This window comes from Mustela lutreola, chromosome 10 (genome assembly GCF_030435805.1).
Source record: "Mustela lutreola isolate mMusLut2 chromosome 10, mMusLut2.pri, whole genome shotgun sequence".
Taxonomy (NCBI): domain Eukaryota; kingdom Metazoa; phylum Chordata; class Mammalia; order Carnivora; family Mustelidae; genus Mustela; species Mustela lutreola.
The window spans coordinates 74,938,433-74,961,083 of NC_081299.1; the positions used below are offsets into that span (position 1 = coordinate 74,938,433).

General features: G+C 33.6%; 1 protein-coding gene across 1 annotated transcript in view; it reads left to right on the top strand.

Annotated features, from left to right (window-relative positions):
- PKN2 (protein kinase N2) overlaps nucleotides 1-22,372 on the top strand; it is a 130,295-nt gene extending 107,923 nt beyond the window's left edge. Inside the window, exons 16-22 of the mRNA XM_059135062.1 lie at nucleotides 4,196-4,372; nucleotides 8,590-8,652; nucleotides 9,830-9,906; nucleotides 15,365-15,507; nucleotides 19,383-19,490; nucleotides 19,694-19,774; nucleotides 19,860-22,372. Of these exons, the coding sequence (XP_058991045.1) occupies nucleotides 4,196-4,372; nucleotides 8,590-8,652; nucleotides 9,830-9,906; nucleotides 15,365-15,507; nucleotides 19,383-19,490; nucleotides 19,694-19,774; nucleotides 19,860-20,063 (853 nt within the window). The 3' untranslated portion in view covers nucleotides 20,064-22,372. The remainder of the gene's footprint in view (nucleotides 1-4,195; nucleotides 4,373-8,589; nucleotides 8,653-9,829; nucleotides 9,907-15,364; nucleotides 15,508-19,382; nucleotides 19,491-19,693; nucleotides 19,775-19,859) is intronic.
- The last annotated feature ends 279 nt before the right edge of the window (nucleotides 22,373-22,651 follow it).

The window sequence follows — 22,651 nt, forward strand, 5'->3', positions numbered from 1 at the left end:
AGTTTTCTTTCTCTAGTCTGGATTTTATCATTTTACTTAGAAAACTGCCTTTTTTTTTTTTTTAAATCATAGAAAATTCCAAGTCAGTCTCCTTTTAAAAATGAAAATTATGGAGTGACTCTAAAGTAATGTGATTGATTCATTTACAAAGATTGCATTCTCCACCTGCCATTAATAGATAGTTCTGTCCCATCTATGCCCATTCCTGAGTAAGAATTTTTATGTCCCTGTAGTGCCTCCTCATTCTTTTCTTACCAGTTCATATTTCAAGACAGCAGAATATTACTGGAATTATATTGGTTGGAAGTATATTTTTGTAGTCATGGAACAAGAGCACAGCTAATCAGATATTACAGATATATACTGGGGCACCTGGATGGCTCAGTCAGTTAAGTATGTGAGTTTGGCTCTGGTCATGATCTCAGGGTCCTGAGATTGAGTCTCCTGAGTCAGGCTCCATACTTATCAGGGAGTCTGCTTCTCCCTATCTCCTTGCCTCTCCTCTCACTCATGTTCTCTCTTTCTCAAATAAGTAAATAAAATCTTCACAAATCAATCAACCAACAAATAATATTTTATAAATAAGTATACATTTATTTATATTTAAAATCTATAAATGCATATAAAATATACATGAATATGATTCAATCCTAAGACCATAGTCTTATTAACAATGTTATTTTCCACTGACCAAAATAACTATTTATACAAGCTTCTAAGTTTCTAGAATGTCTAATAATGTACTGAACTCTGAAGAAAGTGTACAAAAATGTTAGGATGGAATTAGTTACTTAGGGAAATAAAACATAAGTACATTAGTTATGTAAATAAAATAGACCAGGTATGTTTGAATTTAAACACTACAGACAGTAGCAGCTCAAAGAAAGGGGAGCATCATTGTGTGCAGATGGATTTAGGTAAGGCCTTGTAAGAGAGATTGGATTTGTGCTATTCTTTGGCAGATGGAAGATGCTTGGAAATATGGAGAGAAGTGAGGGAAATGTTCTGGACAGAATGAATAAAATTTGAAGTTTTTAATAAGGTTGGATTGTCCCATGAATTTTTAAGGGGAATATACAATTTTGGTAAGGTTGGGAAAATTTAGATGCTAACAATGTAGCTTTTTGTTGTGCCGTAAAATACCTGAAATTTTTGTGACAATTTTGGTCTACAAAGAACCTGCCTCCTTTACCTAAGAGTCTGAGACATCTATCGAGTCCTCCTGAGTATTCCTAGTCCTCATCAAAGCATTCCTGTGAATGACGTTAAAGCCATTTTAAGAGGCATTCTGATGAGTGAGTCTCAATCTTTTACATCATTTACATGTTTAACACAAGTCTAACCTAATACCCATCCATGAGAATTAGTGATTCACCCATTAGTAAATTAGTAATTTACCCATAAATAAAACCATATAGACAATGAAGAGACAGTGTTGTTACCTGCTTGAGCCCAAACATCTTATTTTGTTTTTATTTTGTCTGAATATTTTACCTATAGTACCCAAAATTTAGATAGATTTCATGAATCTATTGTTTTAGAAGCCATCTTATCAGTCTTACCCAACCGGACATTATTTTCTGATATATTTAAGTGGTGATAAAAATCAGAGCTATTAACTTTCTTAAAGTTTTCTTTGGAATTTATTTCTAATAATCACTTACTTTGTAATAACACTTAGAAACCTTACCAAATATATGTAGACATAACCCTAGTTTTTAAACAATTACAGTGGGACTTTTTCTTTTTTAGTATGTGTAAAATTATAAACAGATTGTGTGAAATCAGAGACAGGGTAAGAGTTTGTCTAGAATGTGACCTTATTAAGTAGAGTCTAAACACTATTCCATAATAGCTGCATTTACTCTCAGTATTTAAAAGTGAGCAGATATTTTAGTTCATAATCCAGAAGGCAACTATATTAACATAACATTAAAAATTTTGTGCTCGGGGCACCTGGGTGGCTCAGTGGGTTAAGCCTCTATCTTCAGCTCAGGTCATGATTCCAGGGTTCTGGGATCAAGTCCCACATCGGGCTCTCTGCTCAGCAGGGAGCCTACTTCCTCCTCTCTCTCTCTCTCTCTCTCTCTCTCTCTCTGCTTGCCTCTCTGCCTACTTGTGATCTCTCTCTGTCAAATAAATAAAATCTTAAAAAAAAAAAATTATGTTCCTTTACACAACAGGTATTTTTTTTAATTTTTTAAATTTAAATGCAGTTAATTAACATGTAATGTATTCTTGGTTTCAGAGGTAGAGGTCAGTGATTCATCTGTCTTAAATAATACCCAGTATTATAAAGTGTCCTCCTTAATGTATATCACCCAGTTAATCCATCCCCCCACCTCCCTCGCCTCCATCAACCTTCAGTTTGTTTCCTATGATGGAGAGTCTGTTATGGTTTGTCTCCTACCCTCTCTATAAGGGTCTTTTGTCTTGCTCTCAAATGTTTTCAAAATTCTACTCAAAATTTTTTTTGAATCATAGCAGTATAGCCCAGATACCGAAATAAATATTTTATCTTTAAAATTACCTTTTAAAAAAAAAAAAAAAAACTCCTTCTTAAAACAACCAAAGGAAAGAAGAATGGATCTATCTCCCTCTAACATTAGCTTTTTTTGGCATTTTGAAATTAGCAATAACAAAAATCTAAGCAATTTTTTAATTTTAAAAACAAAGACATTGTTAATGCTTTTAAACAATGTCAACAAAGTGCCTATTTTATATTAAAGACATAATCTAATTGTTCATAAAATGTATATAAATATCTTTATTTTAATCAGGTACTTAAAATATGTTAATTCAACTTGCAGTTGAATAATATTTGATGGGCGCCTGGGTAGCTCAGTTGGTTAAGCATCTGACTCTTGGTTTCTGCTCAGGTCATGGTCTGAGGGTCATGAGATCAAGCCCCATGTTGATCTCTGCACTCAGCTCAAAGTCTGTTTGGGATTCTCTGACTCTCCCTTCCCCTCTGCTCCTCCTGCTTACTCACTCGCTCACTTTCTCTCTCTCAAATAAAGTTTTTAAAAAATATAAATAATATTTGACCTGGTTTTCTTCCACATTGAGTTTTAAAGTCAAATTGATTACTAAATATTTTCAAGGAAAGGAGGAATGGTATTTTTTGCTATTTCAGCAAAATTAATGTTCCAGAGTCCATAAGGATGATCACTGTTCTTTGTAGCAGCTTTTAAGAGTGACAAGCTGCGCAAAGGCAAAACCTGTGATTGCTATAGATTTTTATAAATTAGATCATTCTCAAAGAACTTCTTCCTTAAAGCATGTTAATAGAATTCTCCGGGAGTCTCTTTATTTTCCAGTCACGCTTCTAAATTTAAAATTTTATGCAGCATATCTTTACCTTTCAACTTCATATTTTATATGGAAAAATATTTGAATACTATAGCTTATGAATTATAAATATTGTCCTTGATATTACCTTTATCACAAATTTTATATTTTTTTAATTATTCTTGGGGTGCCTGGGTGGCTCAGTCAGTTGAGCATCCCACTCTTGGTTTCAGCTCAGGTCATGATCTCAGGGTCCTAGGATTGAACCCCACAGGCTCCCTGCTCAGCAGGGAATCTGCATCTCTCCCTCTCCCTCTTCTCTCCTGCCATGCACACATGTTCTCTTTCTCTCCCTCTTTATAAAATAAACCTTTAAAAAGTGGTTTTAACTATTCTTTAGGTTGCTAAATTCTCATTTCTGATACAATGTGAACTCTGACCTTTATGTCATGCTGATCATACATTTTAGTTTTCATTGATATATTTCAATTAAAGATATATATATATTGGGCGCCTGGGTGGCTCAGTGGGTTAGAGTCTCTGCCTTCAGCTCAGGTCATGATCCCAGGGTCCTGGGATCAGGGCCCACTTCGGGCTCTCTGCTCAACAAGGAGCCTGCTTCCTCCTCTCTCTGCCTGCCTCTCTGCCTACTTGTGATCTCTGTCTATCAAAAAAAAAAAAAAAAAAAGAAAGAAAATATTTAAAGATATATATATATCAAGCAGACCAAATTTTTAAAGCAAAACTAAGACACATTTTATGGTTTTAAAGTTATAATAGGTAAGAACTTTGGTTATTTTAGAGTTCAGTAATTTTTTAAAGAATGTTAGTTGGAAAATGTCTAGTTGGAAAACTAGAACTTTTGTTGAAAAAACTATTGATTTTTAAATGTTTTCTCTTACAGCCTGATGTGTGAAAAAAGAATTTTTGAAACTGTGAATAGTGTAAGACATCCCTTTTTGGTGAACCTTTTTGCATGTTTCCAAACCAAAGAGCATGTTTGCTTTGTAATGGAATATGCTGCCGGTGGGGACCTAATGATGCACATTCATACTGATGTCTTTTCTGAACCAAGAGCTGTGTGAGTATGCTTTAGACATTTCTCTAAGTTTTTTTCATGACAGATTTCTTGCTAGGAAGGAAAAAAGCTCTTTGATTTTTTTTTTTTCTTTCCAAATGGAAAACTTCTGCAAAGAATATGAGAACTCATCTTACTTACTTTTTGCTATATATAAATGTATTTTGCTCCGTTGTCCATGTTGAAAATTTTATAGATTACCCTAAATCATACTTGATAATTTAGATACACAGTTTAGGTTCATATTAGTAAAATTTCTCCTTGTTTTCTTGTTATTTTTTTTTTTAAAGAAACCATGACTTTAAATACTAACTGTGCTCTAAGTATATTGTTAAGTGAAAAAAGAAAGTATAAAGGAGTCTCTGTCGTGTATTTGTATGAAATATTTATATTTGCATTTTAAAGGGCAATAAGTTAAAAAGGTATAAATTATTTGTTTGCATGTGCTTATAATATCTCTGAAAGGACGTAAAAAAAACTTGTACGTATATTGCCTCTAGTGAAAGGTGTAGAAAGCAAACTTCCTACTCTCTTTTTGTGGTCTTTGAATTCAGTGTTATATGAAGATTTTGCTTTTTCAGATGCATTAAGAAAAGTAATAGGAAACTTGAGATTAAATATACATATATATATATATATATTTTCCCCCTACTGTTATCCCAGTTTTATAGCTCTTCAAGTAATGAAGCTAGGGTTTGAACCTAGGAAAGTGCTCCAAATGGCCACATTCTGTATGCTCTTGTTTACCAGCTTTATATCTCCAGCCCTGACTGCTTGCCTAAACTTCCAGCTCTAGTAACATTCAGCACCAACTTGACTTTTTCCCTTCGTATGACTAATAAGTATTTCTTTTTGCAAACTAAATTCCTGATTTTTCCCATTTCCCCGCAACCTTACCCACCATTCCCAGGCCTTTTACTCTTCTAATCTTCCCCTACTTAATAAATGGCAGCATGAGTTGTTCAAGCCAAAACATAAGAAGTCATTTTTTTTAAGGTTTTAATTCCAGTTAACGTAGTATCATATTAGCTTCAGGTGTACAATATAGTGATTCAGTAATTCCATGCATCACCTCATTACCTGGTACTCATCTCAGGTGCCTTCCTCAATCCCCATCACCTATTTAACCCATCCTTCCACCCACCTCCCCTCTGGTAACCCATCAATGTGCTCTCTATAATTAAGAGTCTGTTTCTTGATTTGAGGGATTTTTTTTTTGAGGGTGTCATTCATGATCCTCTTTTTCCCTCACATGCAACATCCAGATTATTAGCAGGTCTGATCAGCCCACTTTCAAAACATCCCAAATCATAAAGATCATAAACCGATAGTAAACCTTTATATCTATATTCTGACAACTGACATTTGTGTAACATTTTCACTTTCACTCCTTTATTTGATTTTCATCATAACAATTAGAAAATAGGAGTCCTCTCATACCTTCAAGTTTCAGCTGAAGAAATAGAGATATTAGTTCTGGTGGTTAGTGAAGCTTTCAAAAAGGAGACAGATGCCAAAAAGTAGAAGGCTTCCCCTGAATATTTAAGGATTAAAAGCAGAGCATCTTGACTGTGCTTAGCGTGTGCTAACTGCACATGGGAGTTCATTTGTTTTTGTTTTACTATGCTCTGCCCTCTTTTAAGGAAATTTAAAATCCAGTTCTGCCTTAAGGAACTTCTGTTTTTGCTGAGAATACAAGGCATATACAAATGAAATTGTTGAGCCCAGTGAAATACAAAAATAAAATGCTGCATTGCAGTACCTCAAATCTGAAGTACCTCCCTCTGATAAGATCCCATTAGATTAGATCAGATCTTACCTCAAATGTTATTTCTTCAAAATCTTTTCCTGAGTACCCTATCTAAAATACCACTGTATCATTAATGCCCAAATCAGATCAGTCTTACTCTATTTTCTGTTTTATTATCTCCATAGCACTTTATTTCTACCTGAAACCATCTCTTTATTTTTTATGCTTTTATTGCCTGTCTCCCCTCACTAAAAGGGAGAATAGTGTCTATTCTATTAGTGAAACACCTAGAAGTATGGTTGGTACATACTAGGTGATTAGTGACTTGTTACTGACCAAGATGGTGGTATCAAAAATAATTTGTTTCCTAGCTTTGCACCATTAGACTAATTAGTTACTCTCTCTGAGAGCTTCATTTTCTGTTTCTGTAAAAGATTTAAAGGCTGATTTGAAGATTAAATATTAAATTAATATTTAATGTTAAAAGTAAAAAATATCCAATGTAGTACAAGACACATAGTTTAGTAAGCTTCAGTAAAATATATATTTTAAACAATATATACTATTTGTTGAATATCATTAGGGTAATTTGTTTATAAAAAACGAAAGGAGAAATCGAGATTTTTTTTTTAAGATTTTATTTATTTATTTGACAAAGAGAGATCACAAGTAGGCAGAGATGCAGGCAGAGAGAGAGAGGAGGAGGAAGAAGCAGGGTCCCTGCTGAGCAGAGAGCCTGTTGCAGGGCTCAATCCCAGGACCCCGAGATCATGACCTGAGCCAAAGGCAGAGGCTTTAACCCACTGAGCCACCCAGGCGCCCCAAATCAAGATATTTTTATAATTATTATGTTTTGTTACCAAAATAGGTTTCCTAAAAACTTATGTATAAAATTAACTACCTTAAGCAAGTTTAGAATCACATCTGTTTAATAGACTTCAGCTAAATTCTTTAAACTTTCAGCAAATAATTATATAAGATCTAATGTATAATTAAATATTTCTAAATATTTGCATTTTTTAATTCTTCCAAATTATGGCCCCATTTATTTTGTAAAAATAAGTAAATACAACATGTAGCTAATTTACCAACATGTGCATATAAGTTCGTTTTTGTTTTGTTTTTTTTGCCTCTAAGTGTATTCTGAAAGTTTGAAAAACATGCACCAAATTAACAAGAGTAGTTATCACTATAGATGATAGTGGCATTGGGGTGAGATGGATGGATGGATGGCTTAAATATTATGCTTTGAGACCCAGGGATAGTACATGTACTTACAGAGAAAATGTTTATGTGTCACTTGCATAATTAAGAGCTGATTCTCCTGCGTTTTTCCTTATAAGCTATTCTACACTGAAGATAGATCTGCTTTTTAAAATTGATTCGTTTGTTACCTAACTTTTCATTCAGTAAGCCTGCTATGTGTCAGGCATTGTGCTAAACACTTACGATAAACAGTGCAAGAGACAAACATGACCCTGTTCCTCAAGAGTTAATGTTTCTGGCTGAGCTCAAGTTTTCCTAATCTCCAAACCCACTTTTCCAATTTCTTCACCTGCCCCAAGGCAATTCAAATTCAACATGTCTAAAGCTAACCTCATTTCCCCCACAAAACCTTGGCTACTTCTCTCTTTACCTATCATTCTTTACACAAAGAAGGAAAGCTTGAGAATCTTAAGCTTTCCCCCTCCTGCATCCTCTGTTGCTAGGGAGACACCAATTCTTGTCATACTAATTTTAAAGTTTCTCTTGAATCCATCTCCTACTCTCTGTTACCACTACATGGGAGGTTCTTAGTGTCTTCCGTCTGCTACCATACTGAAACAACCTTGTCTTTGGTTTCCCTCTAGATACCTACCTACTTCTACTCCAGCTTTCATACTACTCTCCCTAAAAATCTTTCTCACAGAAATGTGATCATTCTGCTCTGATTTAAATGGTGTGCTTCTCTATTGCTAAAAAAAAGAAATTTCAGTATCCATAATATGATATTCAGAGTCCTTCACAACTTGACCCTAGGCTATCTTTTCAGCTTGTCTCCCACTTCTTCCCCATTCTTAGTTCAGCCACAAATACTTGTTAATAGTTGTCAGACTTACACCTTTTACACCTCTATTGCTTTCCCTCTTAGGGAATGAATGCCCTGTATTTCCCCCATGAGAATTCTACTTTTCACACAGTCCTTCTGCCCTTAAGGAAAATTGTAATTTATCCAGATGAAATGTCTACTCTAGACTTTAGTGACACTACCCCCAGGCAAAGTTAATGGCTTCCATTATAGAGATTGTATTTTTCTTTTTAATTTTACACATTATTTAGCACATGTCTTACTGTGTCTGGTACACAGTAAGGACTAAATAAATATTTGTGAAATTAGTTAACTACAGAATTCTGCTTTGAAGCATAAAAGTCTAAACTGGGATTCAAGAGCATTAGAATTTATTAAACTTCTTTTGATTTATTTCTTCAGATTTTATGCTGCATGTGTAGTTCTTGGATTGCAGTATTTACATGAACACAAAATTGTTTATAGGTGAGTAAAGTTTTGATCCTTGTAACGGCTTACTTTTTGGTGTAAATTTGAATTAAAAATAATTAAGAAAGATATTTGTGTTTAACCAGCTTTTTAATTTTCTTATTCAAATGAAAAGTGACCTCTAAAAATGTTAAGCTCCACTTCTAAAAGAAATAGTTAATGCAGTAATTATATGATGAAACTTTTGTTTTCTTCTGCCTGTTACCTAACTAAAATAGTCAAATTATATGTCGGCCTATGATAACAAAAATCACCAACAGTATTCATTCTGGTGAATATTTTATGTTCAGCTGATCCACTTCTGAAAACTTTGACAGACCAATACTTCCCAAAATTTGTCCATGATAAAATAAGTAGCTTGTGCTAGAGTATAAAACGTCACCCTGCTTAAGTGTTGGTGTCAGTTAAATACTGTACTTGGTGACAGAGCTGATTTATGTACTAGTCTAAGCACCTTACCACGTTGCAGACCAGTAACAAATAGTTAATAGCCCAGCAGCCAAGCAGTGGACTACTTTGAATAGCATTGCTTTTAGATTAGACAAATTCAGGAAGGCCAGTAAGAACTAGGAGACTAAAAACATCAATTTATTCATACTTAAAACAGTATTTCCAAGGTAAGGGTTTTCTCCTGGTCTGATTTTACTCAAAGGATAAAATATTTTTAACTAATTTTTAATCAGTTAGTATGGATAGATAGCTTTCTCTTTTTTTTGCATTATTCTCTTAGAAGGTTAAACCTGCAGTCTTGATACTTTATTTATACGTGAGCTTGATAGTCTTTTCTTATGAGTGGTGTGTAGACAAACTTTAAACTTAGTCCAAGTCAGATTTATCACAAATAACAAATTAATAGGACCAGAGTTAAAAATACTTGAATTCCTTCCATGTTTTAAAATACATATTTGAGTAGATAAAACATTCCATTTTAAAATACATTCTTCTCTATATAACAGGGCAAAAATTATTCAGAAATTAGATTATGTAGAGAAATAAAGTTGCCAAAAGGAAGAAGAGTGAACATTTGTTATATAATATTAAAATCTCAAATCATAACTTGAAAAACTCAATTTTTAGTAAAGTACAGCTCCTATTGAAATGATTTTTGTTCTACGTTATCTACTGATTTTATTGATTTTTTTCATTTTGCATTTTTTTTTTTAATCCTGAACAGAGATTTGAAATTGGATAACTTATTGCTAGATACAGAGGGCTTTGTGAAAATTGCTGATTTTGGTCTTTGCAAAGAAGGTAATTGGATATTTTAAAGTTCCTTTTCTAATAGATTACTATTCCTTTGTACTTGGTAGTTTTCAAATTTGTCTATGGAGAGTAAAATATATTTCTAACTTTAATTTATTCTTTATTAAGATGTTATGGACTGTTCATAGCATTATTATTATCACATTATTAAAATTCTGTTGATATGAATCATTAAACCTAAGGTCATAAAACCTAAGATCCTCTTTGTATAATTAATAATTCTGTCACTACTCTGAGAAAACATTGGTTAAGCAACAAATTTTTTATTCTGCTGGGACTGTACAGAGTACATTACATAGGCCTAATAACTTCTCTCCAGCATCTTAAAACTTACAATATTATTAAATAAGAAGAAAAAAAATGCATATATATCAGAATCCTTTCTATATATTCAAAAGCAAATAAATAAATGGGAAATGTGAATCCAATGTGGCAAAAGTGTAAAGACTGTAGGTGTAGGCAACCAGACAGCCCTAGATTTGAATCCTGTCTTTGCCACTTATTTGCTGTGTTTTGGGATGAGTTTCTTCAAACCTCATAGAGTCTGTAATTTTTCTTCTTCAAGAGTATTTTGAGAATTGGAGATATGCGGCACAGTGCCTAACGTATAGTAAATAGGTATTCTCATCTTGACATTTAGTACATTGCATTGTAATGAACATGGTCTCTGCCCCCCTTCTATACTGGATAGCTTCTTATTTCTTATTCAGCTTTGTTTCCATAGCACATGTATAATATAATGCTTGACACATCTTAAGTATTCTGTGAACATCCGATTAATATAAGTGGTTGGACGAGTAAATGAGTGAACTCCATCAGTTACCCCCCAACCTCTCAATCTGAATTTGATAATATTTTTTTTTCTCTTATTGGACTTCCCTGTATTGAACACTGTTGTTTTAAATGCTTTTGTTCCTCAGAATTTGTCCTTAGCTCATTGCTCTTCACTGCTAGTTTCTAACCGCAAGCAATATGCTAATGATTCCCAGATCTATTATTCCTTTCCTAACATAAATATTAACTATCTACTTGACAGCTTTGCTTAAATAGTCAATAGATATCTCCAACACTATACAAACAAAAATAGTTTCTTTTCTTCAAATAGTCTAGTTTGTAGTTGATTTTGCCACAATCTTCTCAGCCTCCCAACTTGAAAATGTGTTATTATCCTGGACTCTGTTCTCTTCACTTCTCCATATCAAGTTAATGTCTAAATTGTGCTGACATCTACCTTCTTAATATGTCTTAAATTTTTCATTTCCCCTCTACTACTGCTACCTGTCATCTAGTTTTGACAAAATTAATAGCCTCTTCACCTTTACTCTATCTAGATTTTTTTTATTCTCCTTCAAATCCACCTGCCATATAGGTGCCAAAATGCTAAAAGTGCCCATTAAATTCAAATCTGACCATGACACACCCCTGCTAAAAACCCTTCATGGTATACAGTGCACTTTCTGGTCCCCACCCAGCTGTCTTGCTGCTCTCTGTCTAGTGCCCTCTGCTCCAGCAACAGTGAACTGTTGACAGTCTTTGTCTCTCACCAGTATCATCCATCCTAGCTCTCTTGCTAAGTAAGATTTGCTCATCCCTCAAAATCAGCTCAGGTGTTGCTTCCCCAGAAAAGTTACCTGAGGTTTTTCTCCTCTTATCCCACCTCCCAAGTCAACTTTAGGAGTTCTTTGTCAGTATTTCCCTAATATCTTACTCATACTGTATCCTTATAAAATTATCAATATATGGAGCGCCTGGGTGGCTCAGTTGGTTAAGCGTCTCCAACTATTGATTTTGGCTCAGGTCATGATCTCAGGGTTGTGAGATTGAGCCTCATGTTGGGCTCTGCACTGAGCATGGAGCCTGCTTAAGATTCTCTTTATCCCTCTCCTGCTGCCCCTCCCCTGTACCCTCACCCTCTCTCTCCCTCTCTTTCTCTTTAAAAAAAAATAAAATAAAAACCTATATATATCTGCTTTCTTCCAGTGTCCTGTAAGCTCCTTAAAGACAAGGACTGTATCTTTCATTTTTATGTTTGTACCATTTGGCATGGATGCCTAGAACTTAACAGGTACACAGAAAATACATATTGAATAACCAGACTTATGAAACATGTTTTTTCTTCATTATCATAAAAATGTGTAATATATTATTATAATAATAGCTAACAATTTTTGAGCATTTACAATATGCCAAGTACTTTACCAAATGCTTCATGGGCATGATCTCCTTTAATTTTTAACAGTCTTGTGAAGGTAGGTAGTAGTATTAACTCCACATATAGATGAGGAAACTAGCCTTTGAGATTAGACAACTTTTCTAAACTTCTCAAAGCTAACAAGTGGCAAAGCAAGAGTTTAAACCCAGATTTTTATGACTCTAGAGCCTTTAACTCCTTGGAGTTTTGCCAATTTGAAGTCCTAGCTAATTCGGGTACTTTCACCTTTCTTTAAAAATACCAGGACAAGACAATTTATCAGAATATTAGATATGATAAGTAAATTACTGTAATTGACACATATATTACATTAAAATATCACAGATTTTATAATACCACTATTATAAACAAAAGTAAGCAAAAAATTAGAGTAGTTTTATCCCGAAAGTATGGCATTTGTATTATACACTAGTTGTGATCAAAGCATAGAATAAAGATCAAGAAACATTAGTTCTATTTCTATCTTCCTAAACTAAGGTTTTCCTAATCTTGGCCAAGTCATTTAAAAGGCTTTTGTAGACCTTAGCAGATCCTATATCAACTTTTTAAAAAATAATATTTTATTGAAAAAAAAAAATGGTGTGACAATGTTAACAAAATTTTCCAAAAACAAAAAATTTCTCCACCCTTATGTACTAATGCATTTAATTATACTTTTCATGTGTTTATCTGTAGACTCAAAAATTCATTTGAAATTTTCAGTTATTATACCTTTTAAAATTTAGAATTGAGAATTTTTCTTCCAGATTCTTTCATAATATGCTTTATAAGGAGCTTTTAACACTTCAGAATATATTGAGACCTTATTTTCAATATGTACAATGTATATTTGATTAATATATTCTGAATTATTATAAAATAAATTATGAGGAACATAAATTTGAGGACTAGTTAACTAAAAGATTAATACCATATCTCATTTTATGACACATTTAGTTAATTTTTTTTTTTAAGATTTTATGTATTTATTCGACAGAGAGAGATTGCAAGTAGGCAGAGAGGCAGGCAGAGAGAGAGGAAGGGAAGCAGGCTCCCTGCTGAGCAGAGAGCCCGATGTGGGACTCGATCCCAGGACCCTGAGATCATGACCTGAGCCGAAGGCAGTGGCTTACCACACTAAGCCACCCAGGCGCCCCCATTTAGTTAATTTTTTAATCTTACTAGGGTTTTTTTTAAAGATTTTATTTATTTGACAGACAGAGATCACAAGTAGGCAGAGAGGCAGGCAGAGAAGAAGGGGGGAAGCAGGCTCCCAGCTGAGTAGAGAGCCTGATGCAGGGCTCAGTCCGGACCCTGAAATCATGACCTGAGTCCAAGGCAGAGGCCACTGAGCCACCCAGGAACCCCTATTTTACCAGTTTTTTTAATTTAATTTCAGTATAATTAATACACAATGTTACATTTGTTTCAGATATACAATATAGTGAGTCAGCCATTCTGTACATCACTCAGTGTTCATCATGATAAGTGTACTCTGTAATCCCCATTCCTATTTTACCATCCCCCCAACCACCTCCCCTCTGGTAACCATTAGTTGTCTGTAGTTAAGTCTGTTTCTTAATTTGTCTTCTTTTTTTCCTTTATTTGTTTGCTTTGTTTCCTAAATTACATATGCATGAAACCATATAGTATTTATCTTTCTTTGACTTATTTCACTTAGCATTATACTCTCTAACTCCATCTGTGTTGTTGCAAATGGCAAGATTTCATTCCTTTTTATACCTGAATAATATTCACAATTGTGTATATAGATATAGATACCACATCTTCTTTATTCACTTATCTATCAATAGGCACTTGGGCTACTTCCATATTTTGGCTATTGTAAATAAACATAAGGGTGCCTATATCCTTTCAGATTGTTTGAGTGTTAAGTGCTAAGTGGTTTTGTATTCTTTGGGTAAATACCCAGTAGTGTGATTACTGGATCATAAGGTAGTTCTATTTTTAAATTTCTGAGGAACTCCATACTGTTTTCCACAGTGGCTACACCAGTTTGCATTCCTACCAACAGTGCACGAGGGTTCCTTTCTCTCCACATCCTCTCCAATACCTGTTTCTTGTGTTTTTTATTTTAACCATTTGGACAGTATGAGGTGATATATCTCATTGTGGTTTTGATTTGCATTTTCCTGATTATGAATGATATTGAACATCTTTTCATGTGTCTGATGGTCATCCATATGTCTTCTTTGGAGAAATGTCTATTCATGTCTTCTGCCCATTTTTTAACTGGATTATTTGTTTTTGGTGGTGTTGAGTTATATTAGTTCTTTATATATTTTGGATGCTAATGCTTTTTCGGATATGTCATTTGCAGATATCTTCTCCCATCCAGTAGGTTGTCTTTTAGTTTGGTTGATTGTTTCATTCACTGTGTCGAAGTTTTTATTTTAGTGTAGTCCCAGTAGTTTACTTTTGTTTTTATTTTCCTTGTCTCAGGAGACCAATGTAGAAAAATATTGCCATGACCAGTGTCAGAGAAGTTACTGCCTATGTTCACTTGTATGATTGTTATGGTTTCAGATATCAACATTGAGGTCTTTAATCCATTTTGAGTCTTTTTGTATGTCCAGTGTCATTCTTTTGCATGTAGCTGTCTAGTTTTCCCAGTACCATTTGTTGAAAAGACTTTCTTTTTCCCATTGCATATTCTTGCCTCTTTTGTTGAAGATTAATTGACCACATAATTGTGGGTTTGTTTCTGGGGATTTCTGTCCTATTTCATAGATCTATGTGTCTCTTTTTGTGCCAGTACCATAATGTTCTGATTACTCTAGGTTTGTAGTATAACTTAAAATCTAGAATTGTGATACCTCCAGTTTCATTTTTCTTTTTCAAAATTGTTTTGGTGGCTAACTCTGGATTATCTAAGGGTTTGCTTTTTGGTATTTCTATACTAATTGTTATTTTTATAATAGAAATTGAAGCTCAGAATCAGTTTTTTTGTTGTAGCTTCTTAACATCACTTGTAATGATAAGAAAGAGAAAATAAATAAATAAAATGAAATATAAATTTTATTTTTTACCCATTAATTAAATAGTAGAGTTGCTATTGCACAGTTTTCTCTACACCAGTCTTTAACATTTTATTTCGAAGTCTGGGATATCTTAAGTTTGCTCACCATACACAAATGTGGAACTTTAATTTTGCTTCCTAAGGATTCATCCTTTGTTTTATCTATCATCTAGGTTTTTTCTTTGCTAACAAATACTTAAATTTTACCTTTTCAGGAATGGGATATGGAGATAGAACAAGCACATTTTGTGGCACTCCTGAATTTCTTGCCCCAGAAGTATTAACAGAAACATCCTATACAAGGGCTGTAGATTGGTGGGGACTTGGTGTTCTTATATATGAAATGCTCGTTGGTGAGGTAAGCAGTATAAAATAGATGAGAGACAAAAGAGGAAAGATGATTGAAAGAACAAAAGATGTCATTTATAAATAATATGTCTTCTGAATAAGTGGAACTTAAGTTTTATACATATTTATAAAATACTAATAATTGTCTGATATAATAATATCAATATTATAAGATATAATAATAATTCTATCTTATACTCTGTACCTGTAACAAAAAGTTAGTTATACATTGGTCAAAATAAATACTACCTTCAAAAAAGGTATTGTAGAATTAAAAGATTAATATTTTTCCCCTCCTGTTTTCTTTAGATTAACTTAAATTTCAGGAGTGCACCTGGGTGTCTCAGTTGGTTAAGTGAATGACTCTTGGTTTTGGCTTAGGTCATGAGATTGATTGAGTTCCTCATTGAGCTCCACACACAATGTGGATTTGGCTTAAGATATTTCCCCTTTCCCTCCGCCCTCCCCACTCATGTGTGCATGCACTTGCTCACTCTCCCTGAAAAAAGTAATTTCTGGGGATAGCTTCATTTTACACAGAAATTGTTACTACTTGGAAAATGATGAGTTATAGCTAATAAAGTAACGATAACTAGCTAATCTATTTTGTTACAAATTGTTGGAAATGATAAAGTAGAATTAGGAAAGGGTAGATATTTAGACAAGTAATTGAAAACTGCTTAGAGGGGCTTGATGAACTTGGGATGCAAAAAAAAATCTTGGTTCATTGCTTTGCAGTTTTCCCAGCACCAGCAATCTTCTTTGTACAGTGTAGGTGTGAATAAATTAGTAGCTGAATAAATGATTGACCAAATTATTGAATGTCAGAAATTTCTAGTTTTTCTGTGTATTACCATTTAATGATACTTGTCCCAAACAAAGGATTTGTCTATCTAAAAGACAACCCCTTTGGTATGTCAAATTGGAGTGGATACTTAGAAAAGGAGGAGAAGAAATGGCTGATTAAAATGTTTACCATGTGCTTGGCACTGTATTATTTGCTTCATAAATGTTAGCTGATTTAATTTTTCATCAGCCTTTAATGAGCTCAGTACTAGTCTTATGCCCATTTTAAGGTATAAATGGAGACCCAAAGAAGTTAAAGTGCTTAAAGTCACAGAGCTCTCATGTGGTGCAGCTGGGATTTTTTAACTCTGGCTCTCTGGCTTCACAACCTCTCTAAACCATTATGTATTGCTACTTCAAGGTATGGAATCCACTCAAACTTACTTCTGTTCTTAAGACCAGTGATCCAGATCTGAAAATTTTACCTCTATCTTGAAAAGCTGTATTACAGCATTTTAGGATGGAAAGATATATTTTATCCCTAATCCACAGTGATCTTTGCTTTCAAAGAATCCCAGAAGCACTCATAATAGTTGTTTCTATAAGCTCTGGCATACATGATCTCCCCCCCAACTTTTTTTTTTTTTTTTTTTAAGATTTTATTTATTTATTTGACAGACAGCAGAGAGAGGGGGGGATGCAGGCTCCCTGCTGAGCAGGGAGCCCAATGCTGGGCCAGATCTCAGGACCCTGGGATCATGACCTGAGCTGAAGGCAGAGGCTTTAACCCACTGAGCCACCCAGGCGCCCCCCCCTTTTTTTTCCTTCTTAAGAAACATTTTTGCTGCTTTTTTTTTTTCAAATGTGGTGTATTTATTTATGTATGAGATTTAATTGAGTTACCGAAAACTAGATGCTAGCTTAAAATTTATTCTCCAAATTAGAGCTGACAGGCAAAAAATGTGAATTTATTATAAAATAACTACAGAATTAAGAGCCAGTCGATTCTACCTCCTCCTATCCTAAAGTGACTGGACTTTGAGGAAGCTCTTCTGTATTTTTTAAAAGAGCTTCTAATTGATTAACCTTCTAATTACTAGGATATAAAAGACAAAGGATCCAGCTGTTCTTTCACCGTTTTTTTATTGCAGTATCCTTTTTCTTTAGCATCTTTGTAAGAGGATAGTTGGGAAAAGAACTAATCTTAAAACTTACTGATATGCTTTATACTTTTATAGCTTTAGTAAAATTTTAGCAGTAACTTTTAACTGTGATAAAAGTGAGGTTTGGCTAAAGTTTATGTCTGATTTCTCTGTTGTTACAAATAATTGAAAACTCACTGGGTGTATCATGCATTTTCAAATTTGTTTTTGAGATTTGTATGTGTGTTTGTATGGGTTTTGAGGACTGGAAAGACTCCAGGAATAAACTAGGTCTCTTTCCCAGTGCCAAATGAGAATGAAAGTATCAAGAGAAGTTTTAAGTAAACTTAGATACTAGAGTTGGACTCTTGACATCTGAAAAAGCCATTGAATTCTTTTTATATCTGCTTAAGACACATTTGTTAGCATTCTGTTAGTTCTGTTAGCTTATAATCTATTTGCAGAAACAGGGAATTTTAACATCTTAATGAATATGTGGGTATATCTTCACTATTCAGGAATTTATATAGAGTGACATTTTTTTAAATTCAAAATTGACTCATCAAATAAACAAAATGCTTTGTATTACCACCTGAAATTCTGATTGAGTATTCTTGTGAAATAGAATTTTCCTCTCATTTGCTTCTGTCCAATCCCAGAAAGAAATTTTATTATCCTACCTAGTAGATATTTCATTTATCTATTTATCTATTTTCAGTGAGCAAATGAGGTTTTGATAACTGAAAAGTTTGAAATTTCCTTAGATATGAGCAGTAAGATTAGCAGTTTAGCTTTAGGAAGTTGGGTTCTAAATTCATTTTTATATACTCCTCAGGTCAAAGATCCCTCTCTTTCCATTAGTACTGCTTTCTCTCTGGCTCTTATTCATTAATAACTTTACAGGAGTCAAACAGTCAAATCTAAGTCATCTCAAATTGTGAGGTAATAAGTCTTATTTCATAGCTACATTTCAACATAGTTGAGTTTATCCCTTTGTGCATCAGATTTTTTTTTTTAAGATTTTATTCATTTATTTGTCAGAGCGAGAGAGCGCGAGCACAGGCAGACAGAGTGGCAGGCAGAGACAGAGAGAGAAGCAGGCTCCCTGCCAAGCAAGGAGCCCGATGTGGGACTCAATCCCAGGACGTTGGAATCATGACCTGAGCTGAAGGCAGCCGCTTAACCAACTGAGCCACCCAGGCATCCCTGTGCATCAGATTGTTAAACTGAATGTAATTTAACTACCTTTTTTATGACTTAGGGTCATTACTATCATTATGAACAACAGTTTTAATACTCTGCTAACTGAAATGCCCTAAGACTGGTTGTATATAGAGCTTAAATTAAAAATGCCTAGAAATGTGTGCTTTTGAGTTTAACTTTGTTGGCAGCTGCTTCTCAGTGTAGTCATTATACCTGCGGATCTCTCATTGTGTTTTGCTAATTAATTTTCTATTGACTGAAATTCAAAGCACATCCATATCAGAAATATTCCCACAAACTCTGTGCTTTTATGGTTACACTTATTACCATATTTACCCATTTCCATCTGTCTTTCCACAAAATTGAGCTTCTTGAGGAATGTGTTAATAATCTAAATATTTTTCAGCATGTAGTAGGCACTCAAAATATTGACTGTCAGGCCAGATGAATAAATGAATAAAACAAAATGGTACAGAATTAACCGAAAGATGGTATTATGCAATATAACCAAATGTGTTATTACAGTCTGGGAAATAAAGTTGAAGTAGATTGCAGTGAGAGTATATCGTGTATCATCTGGTTAATCTATTGTGTCTCTTTTGTGGCTTCTTATAGTCCTTGTTTTTTGATTTTTTGGTAGTTTGATTTGTTGGTTTTCCTCACTGCCTGGGTTCTTGGTTGTACTTTGGATAGGTGATAAGATTTTACAGTATTAAAATTCCTTTTGACTTACTCAAAGATATTTTTTTTCTAGTCTCCCTTTCCTGGTGATGATGAAGAGGAGGTTTTTGACAGTATTGTAAATGATGAAGTAAGGTATCCAAGGTTCTTATCTACAGAAGCCATATCAATAATGAGAAGGGTAAGAAATAATGGTTTATAAACTACTTATATTGAAGGACATTTCTCAATTGGAATTTTAGAAGTTGTTTTTCACTTCATAGATGTTGCATGGTTTAGACAAACATATACCAAAAGAACATCTAAATCTTTGCAGGTTATAAGAACCTTTATCAATGAAGTCACTGCTCTTATTTTAACTTTTATACTTTATGTTAATGTTAGCTATTAAGAAGAAATCCTGAGCGGCGCCTTGGAGCTGGTGAGAAAGATGCAGAGGATGTAAAAAAGCACCCATTTTTCCGGGTAAGTGTGAAAGTTTAAAATTTTTCGTAAAGCTAGCAATTAGGTGTAGGAAACTAAACTAGTCATTTTATATTTTGTAATCCAGCTAATTGATTGGAGTGCTCTCATGGACAAAAAAGTCAAGCCACCATTTGTACCTACCATTAGAGGACGAGAAGATGTTAGCAATTTTGATGATGAATTTACCTCAGAAGCACCTATTCTGACTCCACCTCGAGAACCAAGGATACTTTCAGAAGAGGAGCAAGAAATGTTCAGAGATTTTGACTACATTGCTGATTGGTGTTAAATTCCTAGATACTGTGAAACCAAGCAAACTGACTCACAAGAAGACCTCTTAACAATAGCAACCCTTCATTTGCTCTCTGTGCCACCAGTAGCTTCTGAGTTTTTTGTTTAAACACATGAAGATTTCTTAAAAGACTATTCTAAAATCTTCTTGAAAGTGGCTTCTTAATGTATTTTCAACGTAAATCTGAGCACTGGAAACAGTTTCATGGAGTTTAAGTGAAATGAACATTGGCCATGAATACCTATCACAAATGAATACTTTTGGATCAATAGTCTATTTAAAAAGAAAAGAAAAAAGAACCCCACTCTTCCACAGTCCCTAGCTATGCCTTAAGTGAAAGGAAGATTAATCATTTCACTGCACTTAGCTATATTTTACAAAAAGAACAAAAGGGCTTGGGATGTTACTACTATTTACATATAGTAATTCTGTTTGAATAAGGCAAATGCTCTTTTTTTAATGAAATAACTGTAATATTTTAAAAAGTGCACATTTTTTGGCTTTTTAAAAAAAATGAATTGATGTCTTGTTTTGTAAATTTTCTATATTTATTAGGAAAAAAATTTTTATTGCCTTATCTTTACCAACCATGTTACAGAGCCTCATAGCTTTCCAACATAGCTACCTGCCAAACAATTTTTTTGTTCATTAAACCATGCTGAAACAAACAGGAACAACTAAACATCAGCATTCACTTAAAATTTTAAGAATGAGGACTTCTGATTAGCCTGAACCAAGATACTGTATTACCTGTATGCATTCCCAAAGTCTAGACACTTGATATGTTCAATCATACCTTCTTCCAAAATCAATGAACTAATTACTCCTTTTTTGATATTCATCGTACATTTATCAACCCAGTTTATCTTGTTCTTGTGTCTACTGTAGAAGAGAACTATATCTGTTAAAACATGGGGATTATCATTGTATACATGCTGTGAACATGTATATGTGTAAGTTGTAATGTATTCTATGTTGTAGGTTTATTATTTAATTTCACCACTTCATCACTTTTGTACGGTGGCCAAGCAGACGCCTCAAACTCCAGCATTTACGTTAAGTGCATTTGTACATTTTAGGCCACTGGATCCAGATTTTATATTGGCAGTTACTGAGGGCAAAAGCAATATATTGTAACAGAATGTATAAATATTTTTGATAAAACAGTCTATATTTTATAAAAACTATTATAACACTAAAGCTGTACCTCAAAAGTCTCAAAAATAATTTGATCAAATACTTTTTACAACTTTACAGAGGATCCATTTGTGGCTTTTTTAATGCTGTTATAGGAAGCCGTGACTCTTCCACTTGCCTGGAGTTTTTTGTTTTTTTGTTGTTGTTGTTAGTTTTTGCACTCTTTTCCTCCTAGTCTACAACTTTACTCTTTTTCCTTAGTTCAATAATAACATCTTTGATTCTGTGCTAAGCACATTAGGGTCATCATATCTCAGGAATAGCAAATTGTTAACTAACTATACTAAATTCACCATTTAATCACAGTGATCTCATGTCTTAAAAATTGTTCAAATTTAAATTCTATGAGAAGCATAAAAGCACATTGATTTATAGAAAGTTTATATATATTTCAGCCTTGCTAGGTATGTTGGCATGTTTTTGTGTACTCTAAGAACAATTAAAATTGTTCAGAGGTAATTCATATTTCCTTCCAAATTAATTCTTACCCAAGATTCCTTGGGGGAGAATCTTAAAGAAACAGGGAGCAGTATGTTTTAAAGTTATTTTAAAATGCCAGTTAACTTCTTTGTTAAAGGACAGTAGAGGATCTTAGCTTTATCCAGCTTTAATTTACAGTGTTAACACAACATGAGAAAAACACTAAATACTTTTGAGGTACAGTCTGCTCACCATTTCTGGTTCTCAAATATGCATAGAAAGCAATGTCTAAAATAGGCTTTTAGTATTAAAAACTGACATAGCATTTTGTAACTACACAGTGTACAGAAATTTTTTTTTTAATTGAAGTCAATCACTAAAAAAATTAGAGGGCAGGGTATATCACACAATTAAGCTGAAGAAAGCACTAATATTTTCTGTAGTTTTTAAAATATATATATATTTTAGTCAGATTTTAAAATTTTAAACTCTATAGAGTGTAAATATATTTTGCTATTACTGTATGTGTAAGTGACTGCTCAAGCACTTTGTAAGGAAATTATTAGTATATTTTAGAATGGTACACTATGCATTCAAATGAAATGTGCCTTTATGTCATTCTAAGAAAGAAGTGTTTTGCAGTCATAAATTACCACAAATGCACAAATTAAAGTTTAAATAGATTATAATTTGTAACTTTGGTTTTAAGTATTATTTCCCTTTGGAAGCTTCCTGCCGGTCAAAATATGTATTAGCTCTACTATAATCAAGATCTCAAAGACTAACTTTACTTAGCTTTCTTGCAAGTGCTTTTTGTCCTGCTAAGGCAAAATCTGATTCAGAGCGAATTGTCCTCTTCACTCGTAGTAATGGGAAAAGTTTGCATTCTACTTTTATAATATCAATAGTATCTTTTATTCACTGGATATTATAGGATGCCTTCTGTGTCCTACACACTGAAGATATAA